General features: G+C 44.9%; 1 protein-coding gene across 1 annotated transcript in view; it reads left to right on the forward strand.

The window, feature by feature from the left end:
• Positions 1-22145, forward strand: part of igf2bp2a (insulin-like growth factor 2 mRNA binding protein 2a) — a 260008-nt gene that overhangs the window by 165450 nt on the left and 72413 nt on the right. Inside the window, exon 9 of the mRNA XM_084314649.1 lies at positions 17893-18028. Within this exon, the coding sequence (XP_084170775.1) occupies positions 17893-18028 (136 nt within the window). The remainder of the gene's footprint in view (positions 1-17892; positions 18029-22145) is intronic.

A 22145-nucleotide genomic window follows, 5' to 3' on the forward strand; every position in this document is an offset into this window, starting at 1 on the left:
ATTAATGTATTGGCATCATATACAGCTCGCGGTACACACCTGCCGCAGCGCGCGCGCACACACACACGCGTGCGCAGTACTGTATATGAATGAATGAATGACATATAATATATATAGCCTACGGGCCGGCGGGCGTAATGAATGAACGCAGTATGGCTTATTATTCCATAATTAAGCCTACAGGCTACTGTTCATTCGTAGGCGCACACAAGACTTGTTATGGAATATTATTTTTTACTTTTTATTTAACCTTTATTTAACCAGGAAGTCCCATTGAGATACAAGATCTCTTTTGCAAGGGAGACCTGGCCAAGATGACAGCAATAACACCCGAAAACATCAGACAGCAATAAAATGTGCGGTACATTACACAAGAACATAATAAAAGTGCATGTACACAATATTAGTTCTTATTTATTTATCCACTGTCATTTCAGTGTTGGTGTATAGGCTATATAGTGTATTTCAATATAAGTTTAATTGATTAATGATATATTCGAAGGAATGCAGGTTTATAGCTATATCAACCCCCCCAATGTACAGTAAATGACCAAGTATGGTTTTGTCAATATTCCAATGTACAGTTTTACTTGTACAGTGTAAGTCTACCACCCCTCCTACCCAACCTCCTCCAACAGTTTCTACGTCAAATGTACTCTCTTTTCTGGACTCTTTTTGTATCACAAACAGTACTGTATTTGCAAATCTGGTATGTCATAAATGTATAGATGTAGCAGTACTGTCTATCTGTGTCGTGTGTGTCATATATGTTATGATAAATTGAAAATGGGGGACCCTGATGTAAACAAGACGAAATTCTTTCTCTGGTCTGCATCCCCTTATGTAATTGAGCTGTACTGTACTGTACCCATTCTGCAATCTGTTAATAAAGTTTTCAATCAAGCAATCAATCAATCAAACAAAGGTCTGTCCCATTGTATACCAATCAATGGGATACATTGCATGTTGACCTGCATTCTTTCAAATGTATATAATTAATCATTAAAACAGATGTGTAACAAATAAGAAATGCAAATTCCACAGAAGGCATTAAATTATTATTATTTTCAATCATTTCACAATAATTGCATAATTGTGTTTGAATATCTGAGTAATTAAAGTAATTATACATTTGTCCAAAATAGCTGGTTCAGATATGGTTAATCCAGCTGCCCTGTGATCAGATGAATCCATATTATTTATTTTTCCGACATCAAATGCGTAATTTCTTATCGTACAAATATTGTCATATTTATTTTAATTATGATCAAGTAATTAATTCCAAGGAGGCCTGTAGCGTTAACATGAAGTAATCACTATGAGAACACAGTCTGTCAAGTTATAATACAATTTTAAATTAGTCAATCAATCATGAGATTTGATCGTGGGCTGACAGCATATTTAAGTGTGCTCCTCAGCACTCTTAGATCTGCTCTCAAATAAGATCTCAGGAAAATTTGAGGACTCCCACTCCCAGCCCTAATATGTCTTAAATAGGCCGAAATCTGGCTAAGACGAAATATTTTGTCGTAACTTCGTTCGAGAATGAGACCCAATGAGGCCGCGGCATCGAGACCCCACCAGACGGTCACTGGTGACACCACCCCCCACATCGCCAGAGTATCGGACAGGGCCTAAACCAGGTGAAGGTTGATCCAAGGAGGTTGATCTCTCAATCCAGGTCGACAGGTCCCAAGAGTAGAACTCGACCTGCGCCCGGAGCACTGTGGACTAGACAGGCGCCTAAGGGACTTACTGTAAGAACAGCATCCCGGCGGAAGGGGTGTTTCGGTATGCTGTGCACCATGTCACAATCTCCACGAACCCCGACCCCACCGAATTAATTATCTCGCGGGGTTAAAATTCAGAGAAAGAGTTTGACACAATTGGCAGATGTCACAGATGTCATGACAGATGCAGGGGCATACTCTCGGGCAGCCGGGGTCTTAACCGGGCTCAACCCGAGAGTCGACTCTGCTACCAACACACCGGGGAGCAAACACCCCCCTATGTTTTTTATAACAGGAGGTGGTTGCTCCCTTAACCCACTAAGAAACCCCAGAAACATAACTGCGCGTATACACAGGCTATACAATGCAGTTCAAGCGTTTCAGGTTTAAAAAGGGTTAACCCAGGCCAACAGGTCATTGCGGGCAAAGCCCGACCTGGGCCTATAGGACCGGGACCTACACAGGGATGCATAGAGGTGTTGACAGAAGCAGCCTCCCCGACAGCCCCCTCCCATCCCTGGTTTAACAGGGAGGGAGAGGTGAAACAAATGGAGAAGGACCAACCCCCTAACATCGTGCAAAAAGGTACAACATAGTATGGACCAATGCATGCCACTGTTAACACATCCACCGCCAATCCCGTTGTACAGCGTGTTTGACGGCCATGCGTTGCCTGCCAGACCACGCTGTACAGCAATATTGAGATAATATTTCATTTCTTCACCATGGCATTCATAATTCCGCCACCCAGCCTCTGGTGATACAGTGGGACCCTGCACAATAGTGCAACGCCTCAATACCGCCGCCTGGTGGATGAACAGGCGAGTTACAACCGGAAGTGGCCATCGGTGCATCTGGGAAATCCGTCCGGCAGTCCCATATAGTTGCAGGACTACAGACAAACACTGGCGTGCATATGGATCGCTGCCATAACTCAATAATCGATATGATTTGGGCGTTTATTGCACCATACAAACCGGAAATGGATCTAGTAGATCGACGTCAAATAAGTGGGATCTTTTTCCTCCAGTCTCATTGGCGAACGGTAAGAGGACAGTAACGTTATTTTCAAGCCGATTGTACATTTCTTTATTTACAAACCATCTGATCAATAAATCAACCCATACTACATAAAGCATTTACTGACGATCACAGAATTATAAACGCCCCCCCCCCCCCCCCCCCCCCCATTCATCCGCGCATGATGAGGCATAACGTATACGATCATGTACAGTTGAATTTTTTAATATAGCGTGTGTGGGAAAGAAACGGCAATCGATAATCTATATATGCGTTTAGGCCTATATCTCACGTTCTAGGAATTACTGCAGAAAACGATAAAAACATACTTATATTCTAGAAGGTATTTTTGGAAGAATCTATGAATGAAAAAGTATAACGTTCCTACATCCTGAACGATAGATAATCGATGTTGAATGGGCCATAGTAATGTCAATTTAGCAATACAATTTAAAAGGTTATAGCCCTGCAAAGAAGGTGAACATCTCCATAGGCTTAGAGTGGTGGCAGTGAGCCTACATTGATGGATAGAACCGTGGCAGGGAATGTGTTAAGGGCAACTCAAGGTGACATGTATATGACACACACATTCATGACATCAACCCCTGTGACGTCTGGCCCGACCTGGCATTTCCCCCCCGGAAAAGCACAGAGTCCCTCGGGGAACCAGAACCTGTCTGCGCCCCGGCGGACAATGGGTTAAACTGATCCGGTCCGGCGTGACCAGAACCAGTCCCGTGCCCTAGTCACGCCGCCGCCCCCAGTCCTAAGAGGGGGGTAGGTACGCGTGTCGATCCAAAACATCACAGAGGGCGCCACCGACGGTCAGTACGCGAACGCACTGCTCTTGGTGGCCCACCCAAAGGCGTGAGCGCCCCTGCCAATGTTTGATCTACTCCGTCATCTCCCCCCAGAGATATATGTGAGCCGTCGAGTCTAACCTAGTGCACTGGCGCTCGGTAGAGACAAAAATCTCCTTCCCAGCCGATCGCATAAAAAACGCTGTTTTTATGATGTTGGGCAACCAAGGCGCGCCGGACCCACAAAGCATATTCAATCATTGAAAAACCACCCTGGGCCAGCGCTGATCGGTCTCGTAAGACCATACACTGATTTCATAAAACAGTGTATATGCTCGCAAAGAACCAGAGAACAGTGACGGCGAATTTCGAACAAGAAAGAGCCTCACAACGTTTCCCCTTGCTGTCTGGGACGAGCAGCAGGGAGCCGGTCTACAAAAGACACAGACATGGGTCCTCACATGACGAGCCTGGGAATAACAACCACATCAATTCTGCTCTTTATGTAAGAGGGGAAAACAGCGGTTTTCCCAGAGAGACCTCAACATGAGTAAACAATTGAAGAAGGTTCATGTAACACATTGGACTAAGACTCTCTGAGGAGGAGGCTCTGAAACTCTGAGGAGGCTCCCTCACTGAGGGAGGTTTTGAAACTCAGAGGAGGCTCTGAAACTCCCTGAGGAGGAGGCTCTGACCCAATATACACTACTGGTAGGGAGCAGAGTAGAAGACAATTGTCTCTACTGCATTGCATCACCTATCCTTTACAATGACAGCGGTCTGCAGCATAGGCCCTGTAACTCACGGACATGTCTCTTGGCCAATAAGAAAACGCGCTTGTGCTTCAATGGCCTCTCGAGCCTGGGAATAAAAACCGCGTCAATTCCGCTCTTCATGTAAGAGGAGACGACAGCGATTCTCCCAGAGAGACCACAGCGTGAGTAAAACAATTGAAAAAGGTTCATGTAACAATTGGACTAAGACTATCTGAGGAGGAGGCTCTGAAAACTCTGAGAAGGCTCTCTCACTGAGAGGGAGGTTCTGAAACTCAGAGGAGGCTCTGAAACTCCCTGAGGAGGAGGCTCTGACCCAATATACACTACTGGTAGGGAGCAGAGTAGAAGACAAAATGTCTCTACTCCATTGCATCACCTATCCTTTACAATGACAGCGGTCTGTAGTACAGGCCCTGTAACTCACGGACATGTCTCTTGGCCAGCAAGAAAAAGCGCCTGTGACGTTTTCAAATGGCCGGGGGGAAACCTGTGTCCCACCTATCCTGATTTGGTGTGGGAGACAGGAAAATCCCCCCCCTCTGTGACGAGAGAGAGAACACCCTCGACAGGGAGACTGATAGGTAGAAAGGCACAACCTCTCTACCAATCAGTTTTGTAAGGATATAACTATATCCGGGATGGGGGAGGTTTATTTTATCCACCCTCTCACCACCTCACCCCTGATACGACGCCAAAAGAAAGCAGAGCCGTGACACCAGTTGCATGGCACGCCAGATGAAAGCACATACTTACCTGTAGAGTAAAAGCTTTACATCATGTACGCCACCCACGGCCGATAACCTTGTTTGTGTAAAAAACAGGCTTTATCCACGGCTCTGGCTTATGTGTGAAAACTTGCCACCGTTATTTTTATCATTACCCTTAACACATTGTGTTGGCCGCCATGCGTTGTGTGCCAACAATGAGAAATCTTGTTATTTAATCGTTATTTCTTTTATTAGCGATATCCATACATTTTTCATCCATCCAGCCTCACGTTATCATTGGGACTGTCTCTGAGCTCGAAAAGGGCAAATACCGCCCCCTATCATCTCCCGGATGGTATTGCACCCATTGGAATGGACTCAATGGAAATGCATGAGGAAAAAAAACTCCGGATTCCACATTTTACTTCTCAGGCATGTAACCTGAGACTATTGCATTCATTGAGGCAACCGAAAGCAGCGTGGATTATCTGTTTCAAGGTCTAATGTTGGATCAATAAACGCGATCGATATTTGGAATGGCGATCAGGAATTGGAATAATCTTTTTGCAGAACATCTGATCTGAGGTAAGGAATCTATTTGACCAGTTTTGGGGTAATCAGATGTTTTTTTCATATATTTCACAACGTGTGTGTGTGTGGCTGTGTGTGCGTGTATGACGTTAGCGCTGACCAGGTCATGGATAATCGATTTTTCAGCCCGCTTCTCCAGCGTGCATATACTATCGATAATCTAGCGTTTATTTGAAAACGATTCATAAATAGGCCGAAAAATTACAACGTGTTTTGTGTATTCCAGTAAATTTTTCTGGAATCACTAGAAATCTTCAAAACTATACTCGTATTCAAAACGGTATAAAATGGAAATGTACTGATGAAAAAACAATCTGTTTCATACATGTTGACTGCAAGCAAGTCATTGATAAGCAACGGGCGTATTAGACACAATTTAAGATATAATTTATGCGTTCGCAAATGTGCTCGCCCTCTCATTGACTAGAGTGGTGGCATACAAGCGATAAATAGCGCACCCCCTGCTGGCACACAATGTGTTAAGCAAAGAAAAAATATCAAGCTAAAGAGAGGGACTCAAGGCCCTTGGTCATATGTCACACATGTACAACTCTGTAGGCTAACACCCAGACCAGTTGTGGACTCAATGCTACGTTTACCTAAACGTTACATGAAACACACACACAACTCTCATCATACAATAAAAACCCCCAGTTCACTTTTACTCATGTAAGAAGAACACTGTCTTTAAGTAGAGAAAAGGACATAAGCCTTGGCCAAGTGCTAGAACTACAAGCCTTTCTAAGCTATACATAATAGCGACCAACACAATTTTCAAAGAAAACTGCACAACACTCCAAGCAAGAAACGCAACCCCAGCATTTGCAGCTGTGAGTTCACATAGCACACGTCGTATCCCCCAAAATGCAGTGAAGTAACACGTTTTGTTAAACAAAAAACATTGTTATTAACCAAAAACATTCGGGGGGGGGAGGAAGGAAGAGTGGGGCATAGTGTAATGTCCTACCTGACCCCCGGACGCAGGATGAATGGCCGCAACAAATGGCTGGTCCACCATGTTGACGAGGCCTCTAGCTGGCGTAGCCAGAAGTGGCGACGACTGGAGCCTCGCTCCGGCGCTTCGCCCACATCCTGCAGCCGGTCATGGTACAGGCCGACGACATCTTCTACCAGAGATGACGCAGAGTCAGAGTGTTCAGGGCCCGCTCCTCCCCACGGCTAACGCCAGCGGTTAGCCTAACAGCTAATTCCAGGTTAACGATTAGCACCAAGCTAACAGCTAGCCTCTTCACAGGCCCACCGTCAGCTCCGACCGACGGCCAGCTGCCGGCTAACAGCTAGCTCTTACCGGCCTATCGATAGCCACCAGCTAATGCAGCAGCAAGCTAACGACTCCCTCTGACGGGCCCACTGTTAGCTAACGGCTACTACTGAAGCTATGTAACGTGAGTATTCGCGATGCAGGCCCGATCACTACAGACAGCCGACTGCTCTTCTTTATCCCAAGAAAAAAGGAGAGGGCACCACCCATCCCTCTCACAGAACGGTGTTACCAGAGATACAGTGGCATCGGCAGCAAGCTCCGTTTTATGCTGGCTGCCGCCGTCTTGAGCACGGGGAACAAGGTGCGCAACTCCCCTTGCACACCTTCTTCCATCTCACTCGCATCCCTCACGGTCGGGCGGCTGCACACACTGTCTCCAATGGATAGGCGGGAGCCAGCATCCGGTGCGGTCGATAGAAGGGCATCTCGTCTCGGGGGTGGAGACTTTAACCCAGTCCCGGAGTACGAGGGTCCCCGGGAAGATGCAGCATCCTCTGCCACTCCCAGAGGGGGAGAGTGCCTTGTCTCCCTGGGCCTTCGAACAAGAAAGCCCCCGCCTCCTCCATGAAATCCTCAGTTTCCATCGGATATGGAGAAGAGGCGGGGGAATCCTCGCTTGGAGCCAGCTCAACACTGCCGCTTATCTGTCCGCCCCTGCTGCTCACCGTCACAAGACGGGAACGAGAGGAGGCGAATAGACTGCGCCTCGGCGACACACACTCTCCTCCGGACGCCGCTCAGATGCACCTGCCACAAACGTGGAGCCAGGAACGCCCCACGATGCACGGAGGAAGCCGCGACAGTGAAGCGCTGGTGGAGGTTAGAACAGTAGTTGTCTAAGTCCTCCGGTGGTGAAGACATTATCGCTTTATTTCCCCCCGAAAATCAGTGAGAGAGAAAAAAACAAAGGTACAATGTCAACGCAGCTCCTTACTAACTAACTACGTTAACACTAAACTTAAAGCGGTGCTATGACACAGGCTTCGGTGGTGAAAGTAGGGAAGGAGCTGATACTATGGCCATGACCGCGCTTATATGGGAGCGCATGTGGGAGTGGTCAGGCAGATGGCGAGTGTGTACACGTGGTGAAAAGTTTTCATGATAGAATATGATTAAGGGATAGTTCCAATAGAGCAAAGCGTAAGCTATTAACGAAATATAACTCCCTATCTCTCTCTCTCAGTGTCACTACACTGCATTAAAGTTATAACCGGTAAAATCCACTATAGATTGAAACGGAGAGCCCTGTGCTAGCAACAGCAACTCAACATGGTCACAGAGAAGGACTCTGAATTGTCATTCCACGACAGTAATGAACGAGAGACACTGTCAGCGGCATCCCTCTCCTTCAGGCCTCATCCTCATTAGCTGCCCAGCATGTGGTGTCATTAACTTAGTCTGCCATTACAGGCCAAAGGAGACTTGATTACAGCTTCTTTGCCCCAGAACATGATATAAGAGGTGTGGTGGTTGGTCCCAAACCATTGTTAATTTAAGCCTAATAAATTGAAACGTAATGAGCCTTGGTACAGAGACAGGAGAGGAGATCGGTTGAGGTAGAGGTAGCAGGTAGAATGCTACAGTAATTATATCTCTGCTTGGTCTCCTGCTGGAGTGTGCATACCTGTTTTCTGTATGACAGTGACTTGTGGATTCTTTGATTTATTCTTTGGTAGATTGAGATCCAATTCAGAATTACTACAAGTGTTTATTGTGGATATGCCTGATGTTGCATTCTTCTTGCCTAGTCTGGCCATAGTCACCGTGGCTGGTGCACAATCATCTTGTGATTCTACGGTTTGCAAGAAAGAAAAAATAATCTTGCAGATCCATTCCAGTACATTTTCTGAGATGAGCGATTTGCAACTACTTTGAAACTATTTTATTATTATTTCTATTGAAACTACATTATTTATGACATAAGATTCTTTACTTCACTACTTAAAAAAAATTATACAGCCTAATTTATGCTAACGACAGTATAGAATTTGACCATCTTAAGCACAGATTAAGCCGTCTCATGGCATTTTAGGGGTGTAGGGTGAAAGCCCAGCATCCACAGTTTTCTTGGTGTCTTTCTCATTGTACCTTGATCTTGCAAAGTTGGCTGAGATGGCAACTTACTCAAGTGCTTAATTAATGTGAAATTTGCAAGAAATTGTCATGTTCTCTCACATCTCCTCACTGCGGTGTACCAATTATACCAAGTCTTCTGGGGGGGCTTGTTTGTGAGCCAGTACTGTAATAGATTATTGTTACTTTAAGCGGGGGCTCAAGGGTCATTCAAAGGAATCTTTAAAAAAATAAATGTACAAGTACTATAACCGCACTCATTGTTATCTACTCCTGGATTAGCTTATCTGAGCTACCAGAAAGCCATTAGGAGATCCATTATAACTTTGTTGTGGGTATTTATTCCTCCATACCGATACACACAGCGAACGGCCAGAGTAACGATATCCTTAAAGGAAAACTCCAACATTTTGGGAAATTAGCTTATTTGGCATCTACCCTGGAGTTAGACAAGAAGATACATACCCCTTTTCTTCTCTGTGCATGCAGTAGGAGTAGGAAGACACGCACCGTTAGCCTAGTTTAGCGTCAGTCACTGGAAGTAGGTTCCTCCATTAGCCTAGTTCCAAACGTCTTCCTACTCCTACTGCATGCACAGAGAAGAAAAAGGTATGCATCTTCTTGTCTAACTCCAGGGTTCCCAAAATGTTGGAGTATACCTTTTTCTTCTCTGTGCATGCAGTAGGAGTAGGAAGATGCGCACCGTTAGCCTAGCTTAGCGTCAGTCACTGGAAGTAGGTTCCCAGATTCGGCTCAAACAAGGGACTAAACACGTTTCGCAATTATGCCACATCAATGTGGAACGCCCTACCCAAAGCTGTAAAGGAATGTGAATCACTAACCACTTTCAAAAACACTCTAAAAAAACACCTACGGGAGACTGCAATTCGAAACTGGCCCCTGTAAATGTCCTAACACAACCCCCTCCAATGTACAGTAAATTACCAAGTATGGTCTTGTCAATATTCCAATGTACAGTTTTGCTTGTACAGTGGTACAGTGTCCCCCACCCACCCCTCCTACCCAACCTCCCCCCCCCACTCCTACCCAACCCCCCCCCCCCCAACCACCTCCAATGTACAGTCCCCCCCACCCTCCCAACCTCCTCCAATGTACAGTTTCTACGTCAAATGTATATACTCTTTTCGTATCACAAACAGTACTGTATTTGCAAATCTGGTATGTCATAAATGTATAGATGTAGCAGTACTGTCTATCTGTGTATATCATGTATGTCATATATGTTACGATGAATTGAAAATGGGGGACCCTGATGTAAACAAGACGAAAGTCTTTCTCTGGTCTGCATCCCCTTAACAATTGTATGTATTGAGCTGTACTGTACTGTACCCATTCTGCAATCTGTTAATAAAGTTTTCATTCATTCATTCATTCATTCATTCATTCATTCATTCATTCATTCATTCATTCATTCATTCATTCATGCATTCATTCATGCATTCATTCATTCATTCATTCATTCCTCCATTAGCCTAGTTCCCAACGTCTTCCTACTCCTACTGCATGCACAGAGAAGAAAAAGGTATGCATCTTCTTGTCTAACTCCAGGGTTCCCAAAATGTTGGGAGTGTTAAGATACATACATTTTTCTTCTCTGTGCATGCAGTAGGAGTAGGAAGACGTGCACCGTTAGCCTAGCTTAGTGTCAGTCACTGGAAGTAGGTTCCTCCATTAGCCTAGTTCCCAACGTCTTCCTACTCCTACTGCATGCACAGAGAAGAAAAAGGTATGTATCTTCTTGTCTAACTCCAGGGTAGATAGCAAATAATCTAATTTCCCAAAATGTTGGAGTTTTCCTTTAACGTCAGCTGGATACTTTGGTACAAAACTTTAATGAAATTAGCTCCTTCTCTCTTCTGTTACTCCAGAACTCCACCAAACTCTCCAGCATCCTCACTGAGACCCCAAAACTCATCCCCCTGAACAGCTCTCTTAACTAAAGCAACGCTCACATTTACATGTGGTCTGCCGACTAAATAAAAAAATAAACTTCAGTGATGCAAAACAACACTATTCAGTGCATACTAGGTGTGCCTCCCAGAACGCATGTAGGAAGTGCTGAATTCAAAAAGGTGGGACTGCTACCAGTGCACCTCAGGGTTGAACAGATTAAACTGAACCACATGTTCAACATAGTCAATGGTACAGCCCCAAGCTATCTGAAGTTTCAGATCCATATGGTCCACATGCAGCATGGACACAATACCAGGGCCAGTGTTCGCTCCTGTAAGGTGCCGCAGGTTAAAGGAAAACTTTACTTTTGGGAACCCTGGAGTTAGACAAGAAGATGCATACCCTTTTCTTCTCTGTGCATGCAGTAGATGGAGGAATGGAGGAACCTACTTCCAGTGACTGACGCTAAGCTAGGCTAACGGTGCGTGTCTTCCTACTCCTACTGCATGCACAGATAAGAAAAAGGGTATGTATCTTCTTGTCTAATGTTGGAGTTTTCCTTTAAGTCTATGGCTCAGAGCTAATTTTTCTACACAGGGATCTCAATGTGGAACAGCCTTCCACTTAGTATAAAACTGTCAGGATCTAGAGGAATGTTTAAAGGTCAGGTTCGCTCATATCTCTGTGGTAAAGCCAGATAGCTGTCAGGTCATACTTGGATTATTGTTTTAATGATGGTATAAGAAATGCGCTATTTTATGGTATTTGGTCAGGATGTTATTGTCTTGTTTTTAGATATGTAGAATATGGATTTGTTGTATTGGACTTTTGCTTTATGTGTTATTTTATATGTTATTTGTGTATGTCCTTTGGTCAGAACATCAGGGACTATGCTGGAAATAAGTGTTGTCACTTTTGCATGTTATGCATTAGATTTGTTGTGTCTTTGGATCCATAAATAAAATCAATCAATCAATCAACATGTACTGCTACAGTACGTTTACATAAACCATGGAATGTGTCGCCTGCAATGCATCTCAGTATTTAGGAGCAATGGGGCCACAGTTCGGTGCCAGAGGACCAACTCCAGGGGCCCTATTCCCCGTACCTGGTTCAACTAAGTCGATCAAGAGTCCCATTATCCAGATTCAATTAACCCGATGTTTGAAGCCGGGATTTTCCTGTTCCTCGAAGGTGGATTCAGTCTCGTTAACTTGAACCAGACTTGATACTCAGGATCAGTGCGCGCGCCCGCCTCAGCCGAGAAGGCAGCAAGTGTCGAGAGCAGAGATCCTGATTTTCTAACGGCATTGATTGATTGATTGATTTAAAACTTTATTAACAGATTGCAGTACGGCTCAATAGCCTCGCCGACAAGTTAAATGCATAATCTATAGGCACATTTTAAGTCCCTCATTACCCCAATCAATCAATCAGATTATATTTCTTTAAACGTGCCCTGCTGGCAGTAGGTTCATGGAATGGATACTACCTGTACCCCTCCCCCCCTCCCCCCCATGCTGCTATGATGCCTGAATTTCCCCAAGGGGATCAATAAAGGAATATCTTATCTTATCTTATAATCAAATGAGATCTTCCTAGCGAAAATAATTAGTTCAACAGTTTCAGAATAAGGATACGGCTCTCTTATCCATTGATGGATGTATGGTTGATGTTTCATTTGTCTGCCACCGTGGTCTGATGGTCGAGCATTTTGTCTTTCACACGGACGACCCGCGTTCGAATCCCACTTCTTCTAGCTTTCTTTTTGAAATGTAAATACTTCAATTTGGTGCACGTTGAGAGCTATATAAAGAATGACATCCTCAATGCATGTAGATTTATAATATTTTAACTTAAAACTAGGCTACTTTTGCGTATAATCATTAATATTATATTCCAAAAAAATCATATTGGAAACGCGGGGCCTCGAACCCGGGTCGCCGACTTGCCAGGAGTGAACACTGCCGTTGGACCACTGTGCCAGACGGGATATATCCATTGTGTATCCAAGACCATCAATGGACAAGAGACCCGTGTTTAGAATATTTTTCTTTTGAATGAAGTTTTATCTCTTTATTCTCAAATGCATTAATCCCAGTTACAATATCACAATAACGTGTGAGTGATGATACAATTCAACAATCCTCAGATTCCTCGTAATTCATAATCCACAAAAACCACAATCCACGCATAGACACTTCAATTTTATGCTTGAATGAAACACAATCCAGGCGCTCCCACAGCGGAGAATATGAAAGGAATCAGAGCCAAACGAGCGATAGGTTTCAATCATTAAAAATATCCCTGCAGGATTCACATTTGCAATGCTGCGCGTTGTTAAAATAACCACATAATATGTACATCGCACCTAGCGAGCGCCACGGTATATATAACGTGCATTATTTAGGACAACGTGAATTTAGTATCAGCATTTTGGGTCTATTTTACATTTCAAAAGCCCCCTCTGGAAGAATGAAGCACAAAAACATAATTCAGAATGGTATAATGCAGATCCTAGACTGTGAGAATCATTTCAGGAAGCGAGCTGTCATTTCTTTGCGGGGGCGTGGCCATGGTTCATCCAGCTAACTGAACTTAAGCCTGCTCTCGACCAGGCTCAAACTTTTTGATCTGTTGTCATGGTGATTTGGACAATCGAGCGTCGGGGAACAGAAAGGTCCGGCTTAAGTCAGGCTATACTGGAAATTATCCGGCTAACTCAGTTAGCCAGGTACGGGGAACGGGGCCCGTTCTAATACCAGCGCCTTGGTAGGATAATGTTCCATCAGAGGGGCTGACCCCCACCCCCATAATTGTGATACCTTTGATTTGTATTTGTATAATACATTTCAAAAACAAGGTGTTGTGGAATATTTTAAATGAGCCAAGACAGTGAACTGTAGAAATTCAGATGAGTCAAATTGTAAAAAGAAAAAAAAAAAAAAATCTGTTTCTGGCCACAGAAAGAGTACCCTCAGTTTACAATCAGAGAGACAAGTGTACACACAAGCGTCTGACCAGAAAGTGAGAGAGAGCTCTGGTCAGACATACATCATTTACATAATGAACATAAGATGACAAATTCATAACAGATATGACAAGAAAGGTATTTACCTACCTTATTTATCAACCAGGAAATTAAGTAAGTAAGTAAATTGTTTTTATATAGCACCTTTCTAGATACAGGATCACAAAGGGCTTTCCAATCAAAATAAATGAAGAGCATCAAACAACATCATTAATACATAGAACCAATTAAACACACCAACTAGAAATATAATACAAAATAAGACCAAGATCAAACTAGCCAAACGCCTGTCTGAACAGTAGCGTTTTAGCTGTTTTTTAAAAGAGTTGCATGTTTATAATGATCTCAGAGAGAAAGGGAGGGCGTTCCACAGATATATATATATATATATATATATATATATATATATATATAGAGAGAGAGAGAGAGAGAGAGAGAGAGAGAGAGAGAGAGAGAGAGAGAGAGAGAGAGAGAGAGAGAGGAGAGAGAGATTTTAATTAAAAAAAAAGCTGAATGTATTGTAGTTGAGATCTTGTATCTGCATGCACAAGACATATTAATTTATGTCAGTGAATCTCTTAGTTGCAACAGAATTGTAACAGTAAGGCAGTTTTATGTTTACGTTATTAGGCTTTCATTTTGGGGGAAAAGTGTGTTTACAGTGGCGACTTGCTGCACTCTAGAGCAGGGGTTCCCAACCTTTTTCCCCCAGGGACCCCCAAACATCTCTGATGAAATTCCTGGACCCCCCCCTAATAAAATACCATAAAATACTTTTTTTTGTCATTTTAATACTTTTTTTGTCATTTTAATAACAAACTGCTTATACACAGGCATATGCATCATAATTAGACCCACTATGCTTCTTTGACTTGTGCCTTCAATCAACAAATCTCATCTTGCACCATATGTATTTCAAAATGTTGGCCAATATTCAAATCCTGTATTCATCCTCTCAAATCAGGCCCTAATGGTGAACGGTTTGCATTTATGTTGAATGAAGTAAGAATCCACTGCAGTAAAAATATCCTCACCTCGAGTGGTGGTAGTAAGGTTGACTGACATGAGAATGTCCTGCTTCAGATCCTAATTTTCGATATACTGCACATAAACGATGAGCACAGCCTCGTCTGCGACAGTTGTAGTTTCATCTTTACTATGTTATTTTATTTCATACTTATCTTGTCTTGCACAGTCTCTGGAGCGTAACAGTAAGAAGCATTTTGTATAAAAGTATTCTGTACTTCTGTATGACAACTATTAAAGAAACTTGAAACTTGAAATCAAGTTGTATGGCAAATGGACCCTTTCTAAGCTTTTCTGACAGCTGCTGCTCGCAATCACTTGACATCTTATCAATTCAGTCTTTCACTACATTGTTCGAGAGTGGTACTGATTTTAGTTTATCCGCCACCTGTGGGCCGCACAGTTTCTAAACCATTTTGATGCAGGCTGGTTTGATGAGCTGCTCGCCAATATTGTGCAGTTTCTTTGCTTTTGCAATTAAAAGCGAACACTCAAAGGAGGCTTCGGTAGCCTTCTGTAAATCACTGCCACCCCTGCTCCACGCTACTCTAACATCAACGGGCTTGTTCGCCTTGAGAGACTGTTCTTTCCTCCGAAAAAAGTCTGGATCCTTCCCAACGGTTTCTGGGTGCTTAGACGCCTGATGTCTCTTCAGCTTGCTGGGCTTCAGGCTAGAGTTTGCCAACTTTTCTCCACAAATCACACACTCAGGTCGTTTGTCTGGTCCCTCAGTGAAGCCCATGGTGATGTAATTTTCGCGATTGCTGTAGGTCCTAACTTTTTTTGCAGGTGAGCTGCCGTCATCTCCTTTTCGTTTGTCACACATTTTCGCCTCTGGCGGCTGACTGCAGACGAGCCGAGAAAGTTAACTAGCGTGCTAGGCTAGCTACGGAAAGTGATACAGTCAACTGATTCGCGTTTTAGCGGCTACCCGGTAGCCTACTGTTAACGTTCAAAAATCATGTCTAGATGTTTATTTATTTATCTTTATTTTTTATTGTAGTGGAGAGACTATTCGTGCTTCTGATGATAAAAATATGCTAATTAAATATTTCTCTGAAAGAAAAAAAAGAAAAAAGAAAAAATAAAGAAAAATACCTCAAATCATCTGTGGTCTGGCGGACCCCCTTGAATGATTTGGGGTGCTTTTTCAATGTATGTGATGTATAGATTGGGGGGAGATGATCACAGCTAAAACGGTGATCGAAATGTGCATGGAAGACGGTGATAGAAGAAGCGGTTCAGAGGCAGTAGCCAGCAGAATGTTTAGCAGCCAGCCGAATGTTTGTTGACATTCCTTGTAAGAACATCTGAGATAAGAGCGAGTGTCTCCCAGAGCAGGAGGGAGAGAGGTTCATCTTAATGAAACGTGAAATGTGTGTAAAGGTTATTAACACAGTTGTCATGACAACACGTCGCATGACAACCAGAAGGCGGGGCCGTCGTTGCGACGACGAACATCTATAAGTCGAACGGTGTTTCCGGGTGTAGGGCAGACTAGAATCTGACCAAGAGCGAGTAGGACTGAGATCACACAGAAGACACTCTCTCCTCTCATCGAGAGGGGGGGGGGGGGGGGGGGGGGGGGGAGGAAGAATGCCACATCATCATTAGCTTCGGCTACCACGAGGATGGTCTTGGCTAACGACTAGGCCTGACCACTATTGGACTGAAAGGACAATCTGAACACACCGAGAGATCATTAGAATAGACTCTTCAAGGACAATACAATCTGTTAACATCTGAGCTGAGATTTCTGTTTATAGCAATAAAACCACGCTTTTCCTTGTAAGGTATTTCACGTTGTCGGAGTGTCGAATTCTTACGGAGGTGGAGAATTATTATGGTTTGCGGATTGTACTAACGGGGTGAGATAAGGATCTTATCTGCCAGTATCGGAGACGTCAGGACCATTAAAATGACACAACGCAGAGGAATTGGATGGAGAGCCAACCAGACGAAGACGTGATACTGGCCAGTTTGATCAGGATCTAACACCCTGCACCCCCTGGCGGACCCCCAGGGGGTCCGCGGACCCCAGGTTGGGAATCACTGCTCTAGAGGTCAGAATATAGTTATCGCAGCCTTAATTATTGCTGTTCTCTACGCAAGCATGAATGATCATTACATTTATATAGCGCTTTTCTAGACACTCAAAGCACTCCCCACAATGTAGGGTGGAAATTGCCTCCTTCACCACCACTGGTAGCACCCAACCTTGGGCTACGCAGGCTCAATGCTATACACTGGCATCAGGCACACATCACACTACACAATGGTTGAATGGCTCAGGAGACAGGGATTGATCAGCCAATTATGGGGGCGGGGGATGATTGGGTGGCCTTGATGTCAGAGACCTGATTGGGAATTTGGCCAGGAACGTCGGGGAACCCCCTACTCTTTGCGATAGGCGTCCTGGGTTCTTTAACGACCAAATTCAGTCAGGACCTCGGTTTAGCGTCTCATCCGAAGGAAGCATGTGCATGTTCATATGCTGTGTGTGTGTGTGTGCGTGTGTGTGTGTGTGTGGTTGTGTGTGTATGTGTGTGTGTGTGGTGTGTGTGTGCGCATGTGTGTGGTTGTGTGTATGTGCACGTGTATGTGTGTGTGTGTGGTTGTGTGTCTGTGTGGTCGTGTGTGTGTGCATGCGTGTGTGTATGTGTGCATGCGTGTGTGTGTGGTTGTGTGTGTGCATGCGTGTGTGTGGTTGTGTGTGTGTGTGTGTGTGTGCGTGTGTGTGTGTGTGTGTGTGTGTGTGTGTGTGTGTGTGTGTGTGTGTGTGTGTGTGTGTGTGTGTGTGTGTGTGTGTGTGTGTGCATGCATGCTTCTCTGCAGGTCCCTGATGTCCGTCTCTCTGGTCAAATCAAGACCATGTCCATATTCAGCTCCAGTTCAGCCCCAAACTGTCGTACCGAATAATGAAGTGCTGCTCCTTTCAGGTTACAGGACTTAACCATCTACAACCCAGAGAGGACCATCACGGTGAAGGGCAGCCTGGAGGCCTGCTGCAAGGCCGAGGTGGAGGTCATGAGGAAGCTGAGGGAAGCCTATGAGAACGACATCGCTGCTATAAACGTAAGCAGAATGCCACAGAACATGTCTGGAATGTGCCTTTGAACATGTGTCTATATCTGTGTGTATGACTGTGTTGGGCGTAGTCATGTGTGTGTGTGTGTGTGTGTGTGTAGGTGTGTGCGTGTGTGTGTGTGTGTGTGTGAGAGTCTCAACCTGACTCAAGCTGACTCATAGTGCGATAGGCGATAGTGAGGGAGGCGTAGAGACGCTATCAGAACACCAAGGATAGGGTTGCGTTCCTATTCATACACGTTAACCCCTGAGATTAGTAATACCGGTCACTAAATGCTTGGTAAGTGGATAACGGTAATTGATCACTGAATAGCTCATCAGTGACTAATTATCTCAGCAAGGCATGTGTGCATTAGTGCCTGTGTGTGTGTGTCTGTGTGTGTGTGTGTGTGTGTGCGTGTGGATGAGTACGAGTCACAGAGCCTCTGACTCACTCCTTCCCCACTGTGTGTGTCCACTTTCCTGCCGCGAACGCACTGCGTTTCCCAGAATCCACCTGATATCTGTAGGCCCCCCTCTCCCAGCTCCTCTTTCACACGCACACACACACCGCCTGGTGACATCAGTACTGGTGGTGCCGCTAGGGAGGTGAGAGAGAGAGAGAGAGAGAGAGAGAGAGAGAGAGAGAGAGAGAGAGAGAGAGAGAGAGAGAGAGAGAGAGAGAGAGAGAGACAGAGAGAGAGAGAGACAGAGAGAGACAGAGAGAGAGACAGCATGATGATGATGATGATGATGATGATGATGATGATGATGATGATTATGATGATGATGATGATGATGATGATGATGATGATGATGATGATGATGATAACGCACCGACTACATGCGTCGAGTACATTATTATGATGAGTGCCGATGAAGAGTGATCAGGTTCACGAGCACGAGGAGGAGGATGAGCACCGTTTAACGGACAGCTGACGGAGGAGAATATTGATTGTCCTCCACAATGTTGTTAGGACTTCATGTGTATTGAATTGCCAGCGCATTTTGTTTGTAATTCAAACTTCAACCGAGTTGTCAGGGTTTCTCGTCTTTACACATGAGATTGGGAAGTCGGCTTAGTTCTCGGCATTAGAGATGTAATGGTATGGAAACTTCACATCACGATTATAGTGACCACGATTCTCATGGTTATCAGTATTATCACGGTTAGCAGTATCACACAGGGGCAGCGGTGGCCTAATGGTTAGAGAAGCGGGTTTCGATGGCGAAATAATTTCACCAAGTTTTATATTGAAAACTGCTCATTAAAGTAACAACACTGCAATTTTTGTTGTGCATAAATTATTATTATTATTAGTGTTGTTACATTATTATTATTATTATTATCTTATCTTCCGCCATATTTGCATTGCAAAACAAACCCCTGTTGCTGTGCTAACGTCTTTGGTCAATGCTGAACAGTCTAGACGCTATATATTTATATTTTTTCAAAGTGCGGTAATCAAACAAGTTTTTTTATTTGAACGGCATTACTGACCGTCAGGGAACTTTACCGCAGTTACCATTCAAACCGGTCACTATTTCATCTCTATTCAGCATATTGAAACAGCAGGAGACTGAAAAGAGACGACACACAGGTGAGAAATGTGCCGGCGGCAGGTATTGATTGATTGATTGATTGAAAACTTTATTAACAGATTGCAGAATGGTTACAGTACAGTACAGCTCAATACGCACAATTGTTAAGGGGATGCAGACCAGAGAAAGACTTTCGTCTTGTTTACATCAGGGTCCCCCATTTTCAATTCATCATAACATATATGACACACACGACATACAGATAGACAGTACTGCTACATCTATACATTTATGACATACCAGATTTGCAAATACAATACTGTTTGTGATACAAAAAGAGTCTAAAAAAGAGAGTATTGTGGCGATAAGAAAGTAGCGAGCTCGTGGTTCGAGTTGAGGTACTTTACTTCTCACTGCACATAGCATTTACAAATAACAACAAACTTAACCCGGAACCGGAAGTGGTATTTAACCTTTACCCTAAACAGTAAAACCCACACTCTTAAAGGCACAAACCCACCTTGGTGAATGTCTCTTAATATAGGTCACCACACAGGCCCCCCCAGAATTCACCAAAACAAAAACTGCAACTAATTAATAGCCAGTGAACAGTCCATCAGTGAACAGATCACAGCATGAAATAGTCAATGTGGAGGGGGACGGATCAAGCGGCCGAACCGACTGCGCTTAACAAGAGGGGGATTAAGGGAGAGAAGTGGGACCAGCGGCCGGGCCACGGAAGGGGCCAAGGCCGGAACAGAGGACGGGGCAGGGGTCTGGGCCGAAACCGGTTGTAAAAGTTTACCATGCCCAGGAACTCCTGTAGAGACCGTACAGTGCGGGGACGAGGAAAACTGTCAACGGCCTCCACCCTGGCGGGGAGTGGGGTGGCTCCCTGTGGAGCAACATGGTGTCCGAGGAAGGTGATGGAGGATTGCCCGAACTGGCACTTGGTCGAGTTTAAGATGAGGCCGTGTTTACTGAACCGCTCAAACAGCTGCTGGAGGTGTGTCATATGCTCCTCTATGGACGTCCTGGCTACAAGAATGTCATCCAAGTACACAAACAAAAACGGCATGTCCTGGAGCACAGAGTCCATCAGGCGCTGAAACTTCTGCGTTTCAGAAAGGCATTCTTTGGAATTCAAAAAGCCCAAAGGGTGTAATGACAGCTGTTTTTGGCACATCCCGTGGATGGACCGGCACCTGGTGGTAACCGCGCACCAGGTCCACCGTGGAGAAGATGACGGCCCCCGCCAGGTGGGTAGAGAAGTCCTGTATGTGCGGGACAGGGCACCGGTCGGGGGTTGTGGCGTTATTAAGGCGACGGAAATCGCCACAGGGGCGCCAACCCCCGCCAGCCTTTGTAACCATGTGTAATGGAGAAGCCCACAGGCTGTTCGAGCGGCGCACAATGCCAAGTCGCTCCATGGTGGAAAACTCCCCCCTGGCGATTGACAGCTTGGCTGAGTCGAGGCGCCGGGCCCGGGCATAGACTGGGGGGCCCTCGGTGGTAATATGGTGTTCCACACCGTGTTTGGCCACTGCAGATGAGAACGTGGGTGTGGTGAGGTCAGGGAACCCGGCGAGCAGGTTGTTCATACGGGTCCCCGGTGGCAAGTGTGTTCAACAGGCAGAGAGCTCCGCCCCCCCCAACCGCCCCAAGTGTGCAGGGGTAAGAGGAAAAAGAGAGGGCATCGATCAAGCAACAGTTTTTAACATCTACCAGCAGGCTAAAGGCACAGAGGGAGTCTGCTCCCAGGAGCGGCGTAAATGTTCGCTTGTAGCATATTAGCGCCGTTAGCATTCGGTGCGGGTGCTTGCGGTTGCGCGACGCCGTTGCCTTGAGACATAACGTTAAATGTTGTTAACGTTAAAAATGTTCTTTACAGGGTCACCAATGTGGCGATAAGAAAGTAGCGAGCCAGAGATGTGGTTCGAGTTGAGGTACTCACTGCACATAGCATTTACAAATAACAACAAACTTAACCCGGAACCGGAAGTGGTATTTAACCTTTACCCTAAACAGTAAAACCCACACTCTTAAAGGCACAAACCCACCTTGGTGAATGTCTCTTAATATAGGTCACCACAGTATATACATTTGACGTAGAAACTGTACATTGGAGGAGGTTGGGTAGGTGGGGTGGGGGGGGGGGGGGGACTGTACATTGTAGGTGGGTTGGGGTGGGGGGGGGGGTTGGGCAAGGCGGGGTGGGGGAAACTGTACAACTGTACAAGCAAAACTGTGCATTGGAATATCGACGAAACCTTACTTGGTTCTAAGAAGAGGGTCTCGTGTATTCTTGGGTTAGGTCATTTACTGTACATTGGAGGGGGTTGGGTTAGGACATTTACAGGGGCCAGTTTCGAATTGGAGTCTCCCGTAGGTGTTTTTGAGAGTGGTTTTGAAAGTGGGTAGTGATTCACATTCCTTTACAGCTTTGGGTAGGGCGTTCCACATTCATGTGGCATAATTGCGAAACGTGTTTAGTCCCTTGTTTGAGCCGAATCTGGGTTTAACATGATTTGTGGAGCTCCCTCTGGTGTTGTGATCGTGGTATTCACTGCCCTTTGGCGTAAAG

Source organism: Notolepis coatsorum (assembly GCF_963971535.1).
Source record: "Notolepis coatsorum genome assembly, chromosome: 5".
NCBI classification, from domain to species: domain Eukaryota; kingdom Metazoa; phylum Chordata; class Actinopteri; order Aulopiformes; family Paralepididae; genus Notolepis; species Notolepis coatsorum.